The sequence below is a fragment of the Dipodomys spectabilis genome, unplaced genomic scaffold (assembly GCF_019054845.1).
Source record: "Dipodomys spectabilis isolate Male_0828 unplaced genomic scaffold, ASM1905484v1 ptg000197l, whole genome shotgun sequence".
Lineage (NCBI taxonomy): Eukaryota > Metazoa > Chordata > Mammalia > Rodentia > Heteromyidae > Dipodomys > Dipodomys spectabilis.
Genome location: NW_024870874.1, coordinates 19,156,031 through 19,176,111, shown reverse-complemented (window position 1 = coordinate 19,176,111; position 20,081 = coordinate 19,156,031). Strand labels below are relative to the sequence as shown.

At 36.0% G+C, this 20,081-nt stretch overlaps 1 protein-coding gene across 2 annotated transcripts in view; it reads right to left on the bottom strand.

The window, feature by feature from the left end:
* The window catches only part of Exoc4 (exocyst complex component 4), a 691,851-nt gene that overhangs the window by 647,134 nt on the left and 24,636 nt on the right, over positions 1 to 20,081 (bottom strand). For both annotated transcript variants that reach the window (XM_042695949.1, XM_042695950.1), the window contains exon 3: positions 12,080 to 12,274. In XM_042695949.1, coding sequence (XP_042551883.1) covers positions 12,080 to 12,274 — 195 coding nt within the window. The remainder of the gene's footprint in view (positions 1 to 12,079; positions 12,275 to 20,081) is intronic.

Below are 20,081 nucleotides of genomic sequence, written 5' to 3'. Positions count from 1 at the left end.
ACTTTTTAAAGCATCTTCAAATCTATATTACAGCATAAAATTCAAGAGATCAAATAGTTCGAGCCTCATCAAAGATCTCATCCCATTACATGAAAAACAGACTTGTTCTAAAAGCATACCATTTCAGTATGCTATTCTTAAGCTTTCTTTGTCTCACCACGTCTTTTTAATATTTTTTCCTATTAAACATGTGGCATGTTACCACGAGTAATTCCAATTATTTTATTAAAACAACAGTTACCAGTTGTTTCTTACTAAAGTAGGGACAGCCAGGTGTTCTAAGATATTCCATTAGCCTAAGATATACAAAATTATAGTTACTGAGAGATGAACTGTATTGTATAAGATCTCTAAAAGAGGTCAAGACTAAGATTCCACTTCAATTTCACAAATTAAAAAGGGAAAAAGGCAATGCCAACAATGAGACTTCTTTCTTAAACTTAATTTTTATTCCAAATTCCAAAGTATATGTTTAACTAAGAAAACCTGAAAGACAGACACTCACAAAGGAAAAGAAATCATGTGTAACCTCATTCATCAGATGAAATAATTTACAGTACTTTAACCTTATTCTATCCAATTATCTTTGTAATCAGTTTGACCAAAATAACAACAATAATAGTAATATTTTAAATACACCATTTCATGTGGTAATACATTGGCAACATATATCCATTCCCAAAATACATGAGTTTTTGTATCTGCATAGTATTCCACAACATACAAACTTAAATTCTCTGTATTTTAACGTATTGCTTTTTTTACTTTTATAATTCTTACAATAAAATTCTAAACACAGAATAACCAAAACTATTATTTCTTCCTTTGACAAAAAATTCTACAAGTAGAATTCTAAGCCTAAAATTACTCACCTATTTAAGGTTCTAAGGTATAATAATAGCAAATTGAGAATCTCATTTATCTAAAAGACCTTAAAACAGATCTGTTCCCAGTTATTTCCCTGAGGAAACTGAACATTTATAACATCTTCTGAGATAAATACATATTGTAAACTGCTTTTAGAAAATCACAGGGGAAAAAAAAAAAAAAGGCTTCCTTTTCCCAAACTTCAAAATCCCTTCAATTTGCAGTTGTTGTCAATACTCTAAAAGCATTAAAACCCAGATTTCTCCCCCAAAATCTAAGAGACCACCAGAAAAGACATTTTTATTCAACAAGCATCCAAAAGTCACTTAATCCATCATTTTATTTATTATTTTGGGGACAAGAAAAAGTTTCAGAACAACTCTCTTCTTAAGAGTTGGCAAAGGAGGTCTCTGAGAATCACTTCAAGCTCATACTTACATCAAGACAATTTCACCCACATTCAGCAGGTGTACCAAAGTCATTAGAAATGTTCAGCACTTATACAGCTCTTTACTAATATGAACTCTTAAAAGCCCATAATAGAGTATGAGTGGAACATGCCTATTCATTTTAAGAGCTAGGCAACCACAAGTAATTAGTATTGGAATGAACCTTCAAGAAAATAGACTCCTTAGCAAGCTCCTTCTATCATGTCAAGCTCTCAAAAGCTACTAGTTGGCATTCTTAGACCACCATCAAGTGAAGACAGAAGGCTCCTATCAATAACATAGATTATTACTGCTGCAATTACCACATATATTTGGTTCCCATCTAGCCAAAGACAGACCCACTAAAAACCTGATCAAAAAAGCCCACATGTGAAGTTTAAGTCAAAGATGGAAGACAGCAAATGACTTGGGTATTATTTTTTTATTTTACAAAATAATGTGTTTCATTATGATGTTTTCATACATGTATACAAGGGAATTCAGTTACACTGAACCCCCATTATATCTCTTGTCCTCCTTCAGTACCCCTTTTATGTTATACTGTTTTGTTTTCAGACTTTGCATATGAGAGAAAATGTGTTGTCTTTTTGAGTCTGGCTTATTTTGCTTTTCATCTCCTGATGGGCACTCTGGGCTGATCTGAGAAGTAGGCTGTGGTGAATAATGCTGCAATAAACATGAGTGTCAGAGTGCCTCTACCCTATGCTGACTTTGATTCCTTCGGGTTATATGCCCAGGAATGATATAGCTGGATTGCATTTTTTCATTTTGCAAAGCACCTCAATTCTGATTTCCATAGTGGTATGCAATGGTTACATTTTCCTGACTTGAATATTATTCTTGATCAAGATCATTCCTCCTAAACAACACATATACATATATACATTAGTAACAGAGGCACCAGACTGGAAATGCTCCTCAATATAAACAAGCCCAAGACTCCTTTCCTGCCTTTTCTTTTCCCTGGCATTGGGTAATGCTGATGACAGTGGTGCCTACACTATTTTGAATTTGTTTACTGCTTTATATTTAACAAAGCATTTTTCCACACAAGCTCATTTTCAGTCTCATAACAATTCAATAAGGATGTTGAAAAACAGGGAAAGAGTGTAATTATCTAAGATCATACTGATGAATCAAAGCTAGAACTTATTACATTTCAATACATTTGCTTCCACTTTTTCACAATGCACACAGCCACCATTTGGACCCTAATTTATGAAGACCCTGCAATAAACAAGAGGAGGACAAACAGTAAAGAAGCAAGAATCTGATCATCAAGATTACAACTCTAAGAGTTCCAAGTCATGCAAACTTTCAGAGACATCTAGCTAAACAATGTATTAAATAAAGCTTATTTTGGCCAAGTAATCAGGCTAGAGATCAGAATTAAAACCAAGTACTGCTCTCTGCTCTTTTCTAGCTCTTTCTCAACTCTTTCCTTCTCTTCTCTCTCTGCTCTCTCTCTGCTCTTTTCTAGCTCTTTCTCAGCTCTTTTCTTCTCTCTCTTTCCCAGCTCCCTACGCACTCTCTCTCTCACTCTCTGCTCTATTTTAGCTCTTTTCTAGCTCTTTTCTCTCTCTTTCCGCTCTCTTTCCCAGCTCTCTCTTTCCCAGGTCTTTCCCAGGCATGTGGAGTGCCAACCTTGCCTGGTCCCAGCAGGTCTACTGAATAAACCTATCCCTTACCTGAATACCACGTGTGTGGTGCTGTTCTTACTCAGCTACCTCTTTTTTAAAAACCTAACATAAATGGTGTAAAAAAAATTTTTTAATTAAAAAAAATAAATAAAACTAAGTACTATAGTACCAAGTACAATAGAGACTGGCAATAAAGCACCTTCAAAGCCAAGTACCAGTAGCTCACACCTGTAATCCTAGCTACTCAGGAGGATGAGATCCGAGGGTAGAGGTTCAAAGCCAGCCAGGGCAGAAAAATCCCTGTGAGACTCTTATCTCCAATAAACTACTCACAAAAGGCCAGAAGTGGCACTGTGGCTCAAGTGGTAGAGTACTAGCCTTGAGCACAAAGAGGCTCAGGGACAGTGCCCAGATCCTGAGGTCAAGCCCCAGCACCAGCAAAAAAAAAAGCACTTTCAAGCAATATTTCTACTCCAATGTGAATATCACCATATGTGTCATACACAAAAAATACTTGGTGTTTAACTACACAGAGCTAGTATTCAATAAAGACAAGGACAATGAGTCTTGCTCTGTTCTAAAGAATAAGCTGAACTCTACACTAACAGTTTCAAATTTCTCTGTATACTGGCATCACTGAAGTCAGTGTTGTACCTTCAGAGATTTTGATATAATTAGTCTGGGATGTGGTCTAGACTTTAGAATTCTAGAAAAATCTCCTAATGTGCAGTTTGGAGATCTCTGTCCTATAGCTAAGGAAGCTAAATGAAAATTGCTAAACTTTATCAAGTTTAGTACAATAAAACAGAATTTCTATTGGCTTTAAATTAAGAGGCAAATGAATAGCAAATAAAATCGCAAAATAAAGGAGTAGAAAAATTAATGAAATATGCAGGTACAGTACGGTTTTGAGAAACCTGTCTTTAAAAACAAACACAATTTTTTTTAAAAAAAGGCTTTGACTAGCATGACAAATAGTTCCTACAGAGCTCTGCATTCTTACTCTGTAAGATAAAAATAGAGCCAGCACAAATCTATTCAATTCATTTAGGACACAAACCCAAGGTTTAATAACTTTTCTTTTTTTAACTCATTTTGACCAGATGATCAGATTTAAGTGTGAGGGGATAAGGAGACTCAAAACCATCCTCCTTTTCCCCCAGTGTTCCCAGTGCGCTTTCTAATTGCATGTTTTGGCATTATACTCACCATGAGTCATTGTTTATATGTTTACCATCTGCCTCTCTCTACTATTATATATGTTCCTTAAAGGTTAAGGCCACCTTTGTAGAACACATATAACAGTAACAAAAGTGATCAACAATGGCATGTCACATATCAAATGTCAGATTATTTGTCCAAATATCAAAATATATACCATTCTTTCTTTATCAGGTGCATCAAAGATTCATAAACAGAGTATATAAAAAATTTGAAACTAATAACAAAAAAGCAAATAACCCCCTTTTGGTAAATGATTAACAAATGCACACTTCTCAAAAGGGCAATTCTGGGTCTATTGATTAATTCAAACCACAGTATTTCTCTAGTATGTATGAGGCCCTGGCTTTCATACCCTACGCCACAAAAGAAAATAAATAAAAGAGGAGAGGGGAGGGGAGGGAATTCAAAGTCAACAAATTTATGAGAAATACTCAACATTAACAATTAGAGAAATAAGCCAGAATCACAATATCACCTATCTAATTATAATAGCTATTATCAAAAAAGAAAACCATTGGTGAGGATGTGAAGAGGGAATTCTTACAGAGCTGATAAGAGTATATATTAACATGCCTACTATGAAGAATAGTTTCCTCAGAAGCCTAAAAATAAGCCCCATGTGATGGTGCGCATCCATAGTTCTGGCTACTCAGGAGGATCACTTAAAATTCAGGGGCTCAAGACAAGCCTTGAGCAACATACTGAGACTGTCCTCAGCCAATGAGGTTCAGCATATCAAAGAAGGATACTTCTTTGCTCATACATATTATTGCTTGCACTATTCACAATAGCTGAGATAGAGAATCAAGTTAGATGCATGTCAGTGGATGAATAGGTAAAGGATATGTGGCATAAGTACACAATGGAGTATTATTCAAACATAAAAGCATTTGTAGCCTGTAATTTGCAGCAAAATGATGGAACTGGAGAATATGATCTTAAATGAAACAAATCACAGAAAGACAAATGTCACATCTTTGTTCTAATATGAGGATAAGAGAAGTCAATCTGAAAATAGAAGGGGCTACTGGAGACTTGGAAGTGTGAAGAGAGAATATATATAATTATCATACTGTATATCATAAACTATGTACAATTAAAATAAATTTTTAGAAATGCTAAGCTAGTCTTACATTCAGATAATGTCAAGGCTGGACTAATTTATTTATTTGCACAAAATAAGTCTACAGAGTAGTTTTTAAAATTATAACATCAGAGCAATATCCTTTCTAACAATGCCAACGAGAATAACCAAAGTACAAAATGTCAAAGAACTTACCATGTATATTACAAATACTTTTTTCTTTGTTAAGATTAAGTGATTACATAAATTTCACAAAATTCACAGTATTGTGGAATAGTGATACTTAGATAAAGTTACAAACACATTTTAACCTTCATGAGGTGCATTGTTATTATCATGGTCTATAAAGCTTATGATCTTCACAAACTTGGACACTACAGCTATTTTTTCCAATTCAGGTGATAATACAAATACTTTCATGTTGGTTTAATATCTCATTTAATGCTTTCAATTACCTTTGGAGGCATATATTATTCTTCACTCCAAATGTCAGCAATATAATCAATAAGCTATGAGTTAGTTCAGCTAGTAAGAGCCAGAACTGGGGTTCCAGTATAGGGCTACCCAAACTCAAAGTAAGATCCTTGCTGACATTCACAACCCTCAACGTTACCCAAACATCTTATGAACTGAAAAGACTATAAATGCACTTGTTTTTATTGCAGAATTCTATTCAAATAAATAGCTGCTATACTCTTCTTGATCCTAGATATGCCTCATTTTCAAAGTGTAAGTCAAATAATTCTCCCACACTATTCTCTCAGAAAAGCACTCTGAGATGCACTGGAAAGAAGGCAGCTAGATAAAAGAAGGCAGCTAGATAAGTATGTTATTGTTACAATTATCATAATCATCCTTCTCTGACTATACTGATATGGATTCTTTTTTAAGACCTATATATAAAGACACAATGATTAAAAGACACTCAAAATCTCTGTAATCTCAAGAAGGCTTAGCAATAAAAAATTATTTTAGTTTACAAGTCTTGTGACTGTCAGCTAAAGTGCTTCAAAACTACTCGCACCAACTTGGTTTCTACTGATTTAATGCAATTATGAATTGACTTCTATGGGCTGATAAATCAGAACTTGTGTAAGTGGTTTTCAAAGCTCTCTGTGCAATTTAGTATGATGCAAACTTCGACACACGAATTTTCCCTGGGAAAAAGTTTATAAAAATATTAACTAACATGAAATACCTTCCTGGTTAGCTCGTGCCACTGGGAAGAAGCGGCTATTCTTATATTAATAATTCTTCCCAGAATTAATCAGTCATTGTACATTAGAACCAGCAGCTGGAGTGTTTTGAGTGATAATGAAACCTGTAACAAGGCATCTTCAGCCGTCTTTTCAAGACAATAAGGGAATTAAAATTTCAATTTAAATGCAGAGGTTTGAAACACGCTTCACTGGCAAAATTACTTCAATTAATGTGAGTGGAATACAAAGGATAGACTGCAGAAATGTGATGCAGCAACCAGAAATTATGTCATTAATGTGCTTGCATCAACCCAGCACAATGACTGCAAAGGTCTAATTTAAACCATACATATCACAAAGCTACAGGCTACAATATTAATCAAGTCTCTGATTTCAATGTGACGGATACAGGCTTCTTGTTGGATCACTTTTAGCCTTTCATAAGCCAACAGCAGCTGTTTACCTTGCTGAAGAAAACAAAAGGCCAGGCCTCTTTGCAGACATTCCCTGTCATGACAATTTAATTATTTTATGCAATGCTAAGGTTATCATATCAAAAGAAGAAATAAATATTCTCACCTAGAAGACAATAGCTACGAGACCAGCCTGATGGTGAATCAGGATAGCAAGAAAGGGTCACCACTGATTTATGTACTTTAGGTTTATTAACCTATAGTGAGTAAGGATCAAATTACTACATATCTGAATCTGCACCTGCCTTAAAATGAAAATGCAAAAATTTCTGACAAACATATCCAAAGGAATTGGGGGAAGGGGGTCTGAAAGACTAGACTGCTTTGTCTTTACTTTCTTAAGAAGTACTTTAGCAAAGATTTCCCTTTGGGTTCTTGAGATTCCTTAAGTAGATTTTACATCTAACCATGGGGAAAGAAAATATGATTTTTTTTGGGGGGGGGGGGGGTCCGGTCGTGGGGTCTGAACTCTGGGCCTGGGCGCTGTCCCTCAGCTCTTCAGCTCAAGGCTAGCGCTCTACCACTTGAGCCACAGTGCCATTTCCGGCTTTTTTCTGCTTATCTGGTGCTGAGGAATAGAACCCAGGGCCTCATGCGTGTGAGACAAGCACTCTACCACTGAGCCAACTTCCCAGCCCCAATATGATTGTTTTGTATATATCAATTCCAGTGAGAGAGTAATTGTAGACCCTACTCTTCACACTTGTATACAAAAGGCCAAGAGAATACTTCCAGCCTTTTAGGTACATTTTAAATCCTACCTCCATAAAATCCTTCGTGTTAGAATAGACAAATCATTGTTTGTTTGGGACTTCAACTACCCAGATCATACAAAGAATCTACTCAACTATAAAATGGCAAAGATATAAGAAATCTCTCTCTCATGTACTTTTTGGAGAATTAAATGAGTCAATAAATGTCACATACTTAAAATGGTATCAGCCCATAGTAGATGTTGTTCATTTAAATATTACCCATAACAGGGATGAGAGAACTCATGAGAGAATTTTGTCATTTAAAAAGAAAAAGAAGACATAAAGAATTTCAATGAAAGCTGTTGATCAGTAGGGGGTTGGAGGAATGGAGAAAAAGAAAGCAATAGAGAGGGCTGCTCTGATTAAAATTTAATAAGGGCACATCTAAATACCATGGTAAAACCCTTTGGTACAACTAACACACACGAAAGAAAAAAAGTGACAGGAAAGTAAAACAGGCTATGTTGAAAGGCAGGATTGTGGGAGACTAGGGGTAAACAGAAAAGTTTGAATGAAGGTGAGTAGGGCCAGAAAAGGGTAGGGGGCAAAGAAGAGGAATGGGACAAAGCCTACCAGTCTGGCTAGGACACATTGTAGGCATTCACAGGTAGGGATGTCACAAAGAAACTCCTCCCTTGTCTAGTTAATATAAGCTAAAAAGAAAAACTGTGTGAAGGGGGGGCACTGGTCAAGATGCACTGTGTTCATAAGCTGCTTTGTTATGTGGTGCCCCCTTTGTACAACTACTTAAATATAGGAAACAATTATTTTAATTGGTGGAATAAAAAGCAAATCAAAAGCAAAAAATACAAAGCAGTGCTCCTGGGAAAGAAATACCTTTATCTCCACATACTACTACTAAAGGTTCACATAGCTATGCATTTAGGTAATGATATATGAACTCTTTACATACTCTATGGTATATGTAAAGACAGAAAAAAGTTAAGACATACCCCCTACACTGAATGACTTACCACACAAACAAAAGCAATTGTATTACAACGAGAAAAGGTAGCTTATGAAAATATAAGGGAAAGCATCTAGATATTTAAGACAAATATTGTGAATCAGCTCAAGGTAATATATAGTCAATTAAAAGAGAAAAACCTAATGCAATCTTATAAGCCAACAATAACTAGAAACCATAATTTATAACAAGCTATTATTTTTAAAGCCTGCAAAAAGCGATAGCCTTATTAAATCCAATTAAATATATGTACCACCTCTAAGCAACATATTCCCAAGTATTATCAAAGAACACAAATGAGGGCTTCAGTATGTGAGAGGTATATCCTATGCATTTATAGGAAGATAATGTTGCTAACACAGTGATTCCCTTAAATGCAATGAAAATCTTATCATACATTTTGTGGAATTTAACCAACTAAACTAAAATTACTGTGGAAAAGTAAAATGCCAAGAACATCTTTCTTTACCTCCTATCAAGATATAAACTTACAGTAATTAAAGTATCATGGTTTCAGTATAGGTATAGATGAATCCAACTGAACAAAGTAAAAAAATCTGGAAATAGATTCATGCATATGTAAAAACTTGGAATGTGACAAATGGCATTATAAATCAATGGAAAAGGGATTCAGTAAACAGTCTAAGCCAACTGGCTACAAAATTGAAAAATAATTTTTCTCCCCACTGGGTATAAGTGACTCATACCTGTAATCCCAGCAATTTAGGAGACTGAGATCCAGAAAAGTGAAGTTGAAGGCCACTGACAGCAGAAAAACCCATGAGACTCTGTCTCCAAAAGAATAAACAAAAAGCAGGACTAGAGGCAGGGCTCACATGGTAGATTGCCGGCTGAGCAAGTAAACTAAGCAAGTAAAAGGCTCTGAGTTCAACTAAAAAGTTTTCTTTTTTCCCCTTTTCACTTTGCCTTGTCTTTTTTCTTCTCTCTTTCTTATTAGTATATTAATTGTGTAAAGAGAAAGGTAAATTAGATCTCTAGTCATATCAAATAAAAATGCACTTCAAAAGAAAACAGTAATTTCTCTTTAAGACATTGGAATTAAACATTTTTCTCAAAGCAAAACAATATAGCATAAAAGAAATTTCACTGAGTTACAATAAAAAGTATAACAAAAGACACAAAAAGTAAAACCATAAGCCATCAGTTGTAGGAAGATACTTGTAAATCTACCTAGCAGGCAAGGAATTTTTAATGTTAGTAATATAAAAACAACTACAAATAGTTTTTAAAAGGGGGGAATGGAACGAAACTGCTGGCACCTCTATATGACGGAAGTGTCCTTCCTCCCCAGTCTTCCTCATACTACCCACTGTGTGATTTCAGCTACAACTGACCACCCCAGTACCCGACTGCCTGAAGCCTACATCTAGGGATTTTTTAATTAACAAAACAATTTTTTGAAGACTCTTTCCCTCTGAAAAATAAATCTGCAATTTAAACCTAGAATTCTTAATTAGGAAGAGGGAAGCTATTTTCTTCTACAACGCTGGAAAGACACAGAACACAGCCTATACTATACTGCTTCTTCTCCAATACCTTAGTACTTTCCCTGCATCTGGAAAAAGGCCAGCCTACAGGAGAATGATGAAGACACAGAGAAAACAAGTGGAACTTACACTCCTGTTCATCTATGTGTCAAGAATTCTTGTTTTCTTCCCTAACATGTACTGAAAGCTTGGTCCCCTGTGTGTGGTACTTTGGGGAAGCAGTAGAGGGTGGAATCTTCAGCAGGAGGTGGAGCCTAACAGAAGAGAGGCCCTTTCCTGCCTCTCTGCTTCCTGCCCACCATAAGGTGAGTTGCCTCCTCTACCACAAGCTGTGAAATACTACCTCACCAAAAGCCAATGGCAAAGGGCCCATGGAACCATGAACCTCTGAGACCATGAACCAAAATAAAACCTGTCCTCCCTATAAGTTCATTTCCCTTAGGTATCTGTTATACGGATGGAGGGCTAACTAACACAACTAGAGTCAAAGTTCTCTAAATACTAAAGCTATTTAATAATGTCCTGAAATAGAATATTTAAGTAAATAAATTAGCCCTTAATAAAACCATAATATAAAAATCTGGAATCCTAAAAGTAATATAATTATATAAACAGAAACGCATGTTAGCAACCGACTGGTAGCTAAAAGCAAGCACATTCCAAAACATGATTCTCCAAATAAATGTATAAATGTATATAAATATGCATAATCATATCCTGATTTCCAGATATTGATAATTTAGCACAAATATGCAGAAACCACCACTAAAACTGAAAAGTAAACTAATTTCTGTCAGACAACCTAAAGTCCTATTAAGTAAAATTATTATCACCTGTAATAAAAGGCTGGCAACAACCAATTCTTTTGCTTCTCCCAAAAGAGGGCTATTATTAACCTCTTTCCACCTGTCTATGGAAACTGACCACTGAGTGTAGGGAAAACCAAGTATTAATATAGGCTAGTACAGTGCTCCTTACCCTTTGGTTACCACATTCCTTTAAAATGTCTTATAAAAGGTACTTGGCAAATTTCTTCTTGGAAAAGTGAACTAATCGGAACTACAGCATTTAACCTGTGTCTCCAATTCCCCTCAGTGTTTTGATCAGTGCTAGAACCAATCTAATTTGGTGAAACAAAGATAAAGGGCTTTGCATCATTTAGAGAAGAAAACAGTTCAAACACATTCTATCTACAGCTGGGGACTTCTGCAGTCCTCGTCTACTCGGAATGAGATGAAAGTAAGCATGTATTAGTGCAGAATAGGCAGTAAGACAGCACAGCCTATCTTTAGGGACCAAAATGTGTATTTCTATTCTTTATTCACCTGCTTGACACTCACCACTAATTGCAACCTTCTAGGAATTTTCGTTAATTCAAAAAGTAGAACTCAATGGACTTATGAGTCTAAAAGGTAGGTTGTGAACTTCCTTGCTCAACCAAGGTATTTCTATGATTCTTTTTTTTTTATCCATTTTCTTTATCAGTTGACATGAACAAAACAAAGCTAAAATGCAGGAATTCATTAAAAAAAAACTGTGAGATACCTACTTTATAAATCTTCAGATTATTTGAATCATGTAGATTTCATCCTTTAAAATGGGGTTATCTTGTTCAGAAGCTAAAAAACACTTCTCATTAGCATTGCAACATGACTGAAGTATTGGGTTTTTTCCTATTATACTTCTTGCCACTTACTACAAAGGAAGACAAGACATAAATAATAACCAACTACCATTTCAAAAATTGCAATTAGGAAAAAGTATCTTCTACAAAGATTTGGAAGTCCTAAGAGGACAGTTTATTGTGCTATATGCATTACAGGATTAAGAGGGAACAATAGAACAACCAAAAAACAAAAAGAGTGTTTTTACATCCTAGCAGAAGTGGCCCTTCCCACAGGCTGTTCTCTTACCAGCATATCAGTGGCACTGAGATAGTGCTTGCTGGCCATGCACTGTTCCAACTTTTGAGGCACTTGCTTGATGTTCTCAATTTCATCCAACAGGTTCAAGACATACTTATGTTCAATGCCTTCAATCCACAGTTTCCGAAGTTCATCCCGTTTGCAGTGTAACAGCATCTTGCATGAAAGCAGATTCTCTTTCACCTATAATAAAGCAGATTTAGTTTTTGGGGTCAGTCTACAATCTTACCAGCCTAAATCTACAATTTGCTTAGCATTCTTCATTGGCCCTACTGTATGTAACAGTCCTAATTCCCATCCCCATTTTCTTCCCTTCCTTGGTCTGCTCCCAAAATTCTAATTTTGTTTCTGGCACTGACTCCCTGAATACTTCTCTACCTCTCTGTGCCTGTATTTTCTCTCCCATGAAATAAGAAACTTGTTCCTAACATACCTTTGAGTGGACCTACAAATAATTACTAAGTATATAAAGCATTTCACATAAATATTTAATAAATATAAAGCTCCAAATATAAAGCTTCACATAAAAGTGAGTACATCTAAGACAGGAACTACAGCTCTCAAAGTATAATGCTATTATTCTTTCCCCCAGTCCTCCTTGCACATGTCCTAGTCAACTGACAAACCATTTGGTCTATGCTTCCAGCTCTAGAACTCTAGGAAAAGTTGATAAGAAAAGATCAGAGCACTTTTCTCAACTAACTACAACAAAAATAACCCAATTACCTAAAAAGGGCACATTCAGAGTTATTTCAAAGTAAGAGGTCTTTTTTCTGTGCATTTTGAACAATAAATATTAAATAAGACAATCTGGGCAGACAAATCTGCAAAACTCTTATCTCCAATTAACCAGTAAAAAGCCAGAAGTGGAGGTGTGCCAGCATTGAGCAGAAAAAGCTAAGCAAGCGTAAGGCCCTAACTTCATATTCCAGTACTTGTAGTGGAGGAAGGTAGGAGAGAGGAAGGGAATACTTGGAGGGAAAAACTAAAACAATAAAAGACAGTTTCTCTGAATTATTTGAATTGGAAGTAGAGTAGCACGAGATAAGGAAATCCTGGTTTTTATCATCATCTGTGATTTATTGGACTTTAAGTCTATCTCTCAAGAACATTCCTAGTTCCCAGTAGAGTTACTGATCTCTAGGTCAAGAATTCAGCTACTAAATTTAATACATTTTATTTTTTTTCCCATCCTCCCCCTACCCCCTTACATTTTAAATCTTAGTTAAAATCTGTTAGAATTTGTTTTCTAGTATTGTACTTCTATAATCTCAGTACTATAATTCTCAGCATTTCCCTCTGTGTATGGTTACTATGAAAACAGATAAAACTAAATTTTATGTCATACAACACCTAACTAGGCTGTTGATCAAGGAACCAACAGATAAACTTACAAAATGTCAGTAAAACTTGGCTAACTCTTGTATGATTGGCAAATGACCATTATGGAATTTCACACTAGCATAAGGAAGTAAGCTCACTTCTTATTTTTGCTCACTACAGAAAAGCAAAGTAAAAGTAAGGTAGAATTTTTTTTGTGGAGGATACACTGGCATAAGGCTATGGAGGAAATGAGCATCATCAAAATTATTCCCTAAACTGAGATAACAAAGTTGCAGACAGGAGAAGCTACAACAATTTTTATTACTAAATTTCCCTGGGGTTTTATAATTTTTTATTAAAAGTCATAATTATGAAACTTTATTCTAAAACTTGGGAGATTGTGTCAACAACAGAAAAGAAACACGGAATCACAGAAATACTATGCTGAGTAAAAGAAGCTAGATACTCATGACATTAGAATCCAAATCAGTCATTACTTGAGCAGGCTATGGAAGAGATGTCATTGCAGGTAAAGAGCAGGAAGAGGCCAGGTATAGAAGTGAATCCCTTAGTTTCAGCATGAAGGAGGCTGAGGCAGGAGGGTCCCAAATGAGAGGCCAACATGTGGTATGTAGCAAGACTCTTTCTCAAAAAAAAAAAAAAATGGAGGAAAGAACTCCCTAGGAAAAACTCCCTAGATAAAAGAACTCGGTAGGTAAAAGAACTCCCTAGGTAAAACTCCCTAGGTAAAGACTCCCTATGATGGTAAAACATTCAAAGATATATACATTCACCAAAATTACTGAACTGCACTATCAAAATATGTTCATAATTTTATATGTAATTTATACATCAATAAAAATAGGGATACAGGAATTATGGAAAATATTAAAATAGTATTATTATACAACCCAGTAATCCCACTACTGAGTATACAGACAATGGCCATCTTAACCTCATAATAGGGAGGAAGTTGTTGTACACATTCAATAGAAACCATACTCCAAATCATATCACTTCGATCATTTCCAGGGCTAACAATATGCTGTTTGATAGTCTCTGAAGATGCTGCACAGCAGCAGTGAGCGGCAGCTCTCATTGCACCTAATCACAAAGGTAAGCACCAGATCCTTCTAGTACACTGCATTGCTAAGCTAGGATGCTTGATAGGATGTATGAAATGAGTCCATTTCTGGTGTTTTCAATTTATGATGGGAGTATCAGGATGCAACCCTATCATAAATTGAGAAATGTCTGGATATCCAAAGGAAATGTAATCTGTATGTCAAAGACACAGCTGCTCTCCCATGTCCACTGCAGTCCTATCCTCAATAACCTAAATAGAGAATTAATCTAAAGTGGTTATCAACAGAAGAAAATAAAATGTCAGAGAATATAAAATGGTAGTTACAGAGGGACAGAACTAGAGAAATGTTGGTCAAAGAATACAAGTTAAGATTAATAAGAGAAATAGCTTTGAGAAATAACATTGCAGAACATATGGACTAAGGTGAATAAGAATATATGGTAGCCAGGCACCAGTGACTCACGCCTGTAATTCTAGGTACTCCGTAAGCTGAGATCTGAGGGTTGCGGTTCAAAGCCAGCCGGAGCAGAAAAGTCCATGAAACTCATCTCCAATTAAACAGCAAAAAAGCCAAAAGTGCAACTGTGGCTCAAGTGGCAGAGTGCTAGTCTTGAACACAAAAAGCCCAGGGACTGTCCCAGGCCCAGAGTTTAAGCCCCAGGACCATGACCAAAAAAAAAAGTAAGGTACATTTAAACATTACTAAGAGATAAGAAATAGAAAATATATAAGGAAACAAATACATTAGAGTGATTTAGCTGCTATGTAAGCATTCTACGATGTATAAATTTTTCTAAAAGCCGTGTTTCATGCTATATAGCTATATACTTTGTTAATTAACAAAATCTCAAATAAAAATTCATAAGGTTTTTTAATGGCAGAGAGGGAAAAAGAATTGTGCCCACTGCTGAGTAACATCCAAATAAGAGAAAGATACATTTATTCTCATAAATGCAATGACAGTACTTCCATTCTATTTATTTAATTTAGAAGGATAATTCAGATCGTAAAATTAACATGACTCTCTGTTCCATCCCTAAAAACAAACTCATCAAAGCCAAGCTCTTAAATTATGACTCATATTAAGAGACAAATATCCTTTACTTCTCTGAATTGTAGTACCTTCACATCTGCTCCTACTCACCTGTTCAACAATACAAGGAATTTCCATCTCAATATACAGGCACTGAAAGTCACGCTAATTACAGAGCTTTAGCAAAGAAGAAGTCATGGGCTGGGAAGGTGGCTCAGTGGCACAGTGCTTGTCTTGCATGCATTCCTCAGCACCACATAAACAGAAAAAAACGGCAGTGATGCTGTGGCTCAAGTGGTAGAGTGCTAGCCTTGAGCTGAAGAGCTGAGGAACAGCACACAGGCCCAGATTTCAGGCCCCACAACTGATAAAAATGAAAAAAAAATTTAAAAAAAGAAAAGAAGTCAAGGAAGACAGGGCCTAAGAAGCCATAGTAGAAAAGAATGATAAATGATACAGAAGGCAGAGATTTTTACAACTATAACTTGTAAGCAGTATTGCCTTAGCTTTCTCCAAAGAGGAGCAGAGACACATTTAAAAGTGTCTGCTAAATACAGGCCCAGAGGAAATGCTGAAAGGCCATAAACCCTAAGTCATAAAAGAAAAGCACTGTATCTAGACCAAGGAGAAATAAACAGGCGAGAAGTGCCTCCTTTTTAAGTCTGAATATTATCTTTAATAAAACACAAATGTACACACAGCTTATTGTACTGGGAGAACAGAATGATCCTGAAAAGTTCCGTATTAGCAAGAGATGGTCATTGAAAATTAATGTCGATATCATTACTTTAATCGTATAAAATATTGTTATATCTTTTTCCTCTTTTTTTGTTGTTGGTGGTGAAAGAAAACCTGCATACAAGTGCTGTCACATGTATTTGCCTGCCACAAGTGTCCAACTGAGTGTTTTCCAAAGAGTTTCATAGGAAGTGACTAGAAACATGCCCTACTGTTTAAAAGGCCTTTGGAATTACAAACCATTTTTAAATTATTTTTTTGCCATGTTTTCCTCAACTTTAGGTTTTATTTGGTTTTGTTTGGTTTTAGCTGCCAATATAAAGTCTTAAATTCTCTGAGAATCTTCCCTCAACCCAATCCAAGGGCAATGCTTTTCAGAGTGTGGACTCAGTATACAAATGAAGAAACCATTAACCATTATTGCTGGGTGCCAGTGACTCAAGCCTATAATCCTAGCTACTCAGGAGGCTGAGATCTGAGGATCGAAGTTCAAAGCCAGCCCAGACAGGAAAGTCTGTGAGACTCTTATCTCCAATAAACCACCAGAAAACCAGAAGTGGTGCTGTGACTCAAGTGGTAGAGTGCTCGCCTTGAGCTGAAGAGCTGAGGGACAGCGCTCAGGCCCAGAGTTCAAGCCCCACAACAGACCAAAAAAAAAAAAAAATTATCTCATGATTTTAAGACAACATTAATGGACTCCAGACTAGTGTTCAGCTATTAAATTATGGTATCTCGGGGCTGGGAAGGTGGCTCAGTGGTAAAGTGCTTGCCTTGCATGCCTGAGGCCCTGGGTTCGATTCCTCAGCACCACATAAGCAAAAAGAAAAAAGCCGGAAGTGGCGCTGTGGCTCAAGTGGTAGAACGCTAGCCTTGTGCTGAAGAGCTGAGGGACGGCACCCAGGCCCAGAGTTCAGGCCCCATGACCGGACCAAAAACAAAATAAAAATAAAAAATAAATTATGGTATCTCATTATTGTCCACTGGTTGGTACATCCATTTCTAAAAACCTGAAGCTTTCTTCCCTTTCTCATATAAGCAACTAGAAAATTCATTTTATATACAGGCTGTAAATAATTTCCTACAAAGACCACAGTGTTCTACTATGACATTCTTTATATTAATTAAGACTATTTTTCATTTTAATTCCACCTTTCAAGGTACACTTTTATATAAAAGCCAAAAGTTATTTTAGGTAAATGCTAAGGAATGAATAATTAAGACCTAACAACTTCACCTGAAGTAGTTATTTCTAGTTATGGGCCAAAAAAAAAATGAGTTTCAGAGATGAAACAGGCAAACATGGGGTGAAATGTTAAAAGTTTTGTACCTATATCACAACAGAGCCAAGTCTGTGCCTTCCTTTCAGCCAACCCTACTCCTCTAAAAAGTATTAGGTTATTATCTTTTAAGAAATTTAGCTGAGCTCATCTTGTCTACCTAGTACATCAAAGAAAAACTCAAGTTCAAATACCAATACACATCATCTACATTGTCCACCTCTACAATAATCTACAGATTATGAGGTTTCCTAGTGCAATAATATGCTATTTTACCATTTTATACTATACTCAAAAGTAATGGAACCACACAAATATTTTTCTTTTCTTATCCACATTACTTGACCTGATCGTCCATCCATGATTTTCATTTGCATATTTTTAATCTTAAAAAAAAATTCAAATGGACCTAGCCAGCTAGGATAAATACTATATTATAGCTTACATTTATTCTCCAGACACAGGTTCTGTCAATATAACATAAGTGTATGAAAGTGATGTCAAAAATGGCAGTATAAAGCCAGGTGCCTGTGGCTAACACCTGTAATACTAACTACTTAGAAGGCTGAGATCTGAAGATCAAGATTCAAAGTCAGACAAGGTAGATAAATGCAAGAGACATGAATAAATCTTCAATGTCCTTAGCCATAAAGTAAATACAAATCAAAACAACACGAAGATTTCAACTACCGTTGTTAGAATGAAAATCATCAAGAAAAAAACAATAAGTGCTGGTAAGGATGAGGGTAGAGAAAGGAACCCTGTTGGTATAAATGTAAATTAGTTCAGCCATTCAGGTTCCTCAAAAAATATAAACAGAACTACTATATGATCTTGCTATACCACTCTTCCATATATAACCAAAGGAATGTAAAGCAACTTCTAAGAGAGCTACCTGTACACTCATGGTCACTGCAGCACAATACACAGGGTAGGAAACCAGACTAGGTGCCCAACAACCACTGAATGGATAAAGAAAATGTGTCACATATGGACAATGGCATGTTATTCAGCTATAAACACGAATGAAATGATGATGTTATTTTCAGAAAAATGGATGGAATTGCAGAAGCTAAATCTTTAAAAAAAATATAAAGTAATCATTTCCCATGATTTTCAAAGAAAAGCTTTCAGGAGCACACCAGCAGGAGAAAGTGATAAATATTATAAAATTTCTCTCTCTCTCTCTCTCTCTCTCTCTCCCTCTCTCTCTCTCTCTCTCTCTCTCTCGCTTACTCTCTCTATCTTCCCTCCCCATATATGCGTGTATGCATGTTTGTGAAAATGGCATGATAAAATCCACAAAAACTCTTTTAAAAGATGAGAAAGAAGTAGAGTTAAGAAAGAGTGTGAATTTGATCAAAGTACATTATATGCATATGTATACATATCATAATAAAATCCCTTTGTGCAGTTAATTTTGCTAATAAAGACTAGGAAGTATAACATTTCTATGGTGATGCATGAATATGAACTGATCTTTACCTACTTTGTCCCCCCTCCCCACCCCATTAATACTATTCCTAGATCATCAGCTAGAGTGGCCTTATTAAGCTCATACTCTTATTATGGCATTTCTTTTTTTTTTTTTTTTGAGAATTTTTTTTTATTGTGAAAATACTGTACAGAGGGGTTACAATTACATGGGCAAGGTAATGAGTCTTATCAAGCATTGTTGCCTCCTCCTTTGTTTTATTATGGCATTTCTACACACACAGCCTTATGCTTTCCCATCCTACTGAGAGTTAAAACCAGTCTTCCCAGTGATCTATAAGATCCCTCATACACAAGACCTGGCCCCTTGAGGCCATCTCAAGTACTAACTCTCAAAATCTCTTTCCTGTCACTCTCCACACTCTCCCTATTCCTCACTTTACCCCAATCTCACTGGCCTTTCCACTGGCTCTTCCTAACTTCCAAGCATGTTACTGCCTCAGGATCTTTGCATCTGATATCCATTCTTTTTAGTGTCTTCCTTGACCCTCTACCCCATTCCTTCAAGTACTGGCCTTCCCTGACCAATCTAGTTAACATAACAGATCCTTAGTCTCTCTTGCTTGCTTTTCTTCCCCATAGCACTTCCTACCATTTTTTATTCCATCTAGTTTCTTATCTGTTAGTTTACAGTCTGACTCTCCTGATTAGAATAAAAACTACTACGCTCCAGATATACAGACTACGTAAATGCTGATGAGTGCTACCTGTTTTTCCATCTGTTCCTGTACTGCTGGATGGTCCATGAGAACTGAAGTTAGTATCTTTCACTTCATGGCACCAGTGCCTAAAACAGAACCAGGCACAGCGCTCCCACTTGACAAATACTTATTGGATGTGGTAGAACACAGAAAGAAACTTAACTCAGATTTCAGCATTCTTAACATCTTATTTGGCTCTAGTATAATGGAGCTTAATGATGACTGAATCATCCAGCTATTTACTTTAGAAAAATATATGCCTACACTTGGTGAATAACCCAAAGCATAATTAAAAACCAAAAATGACAAGTAAAGATCACTGAGGAAACATCAGTGT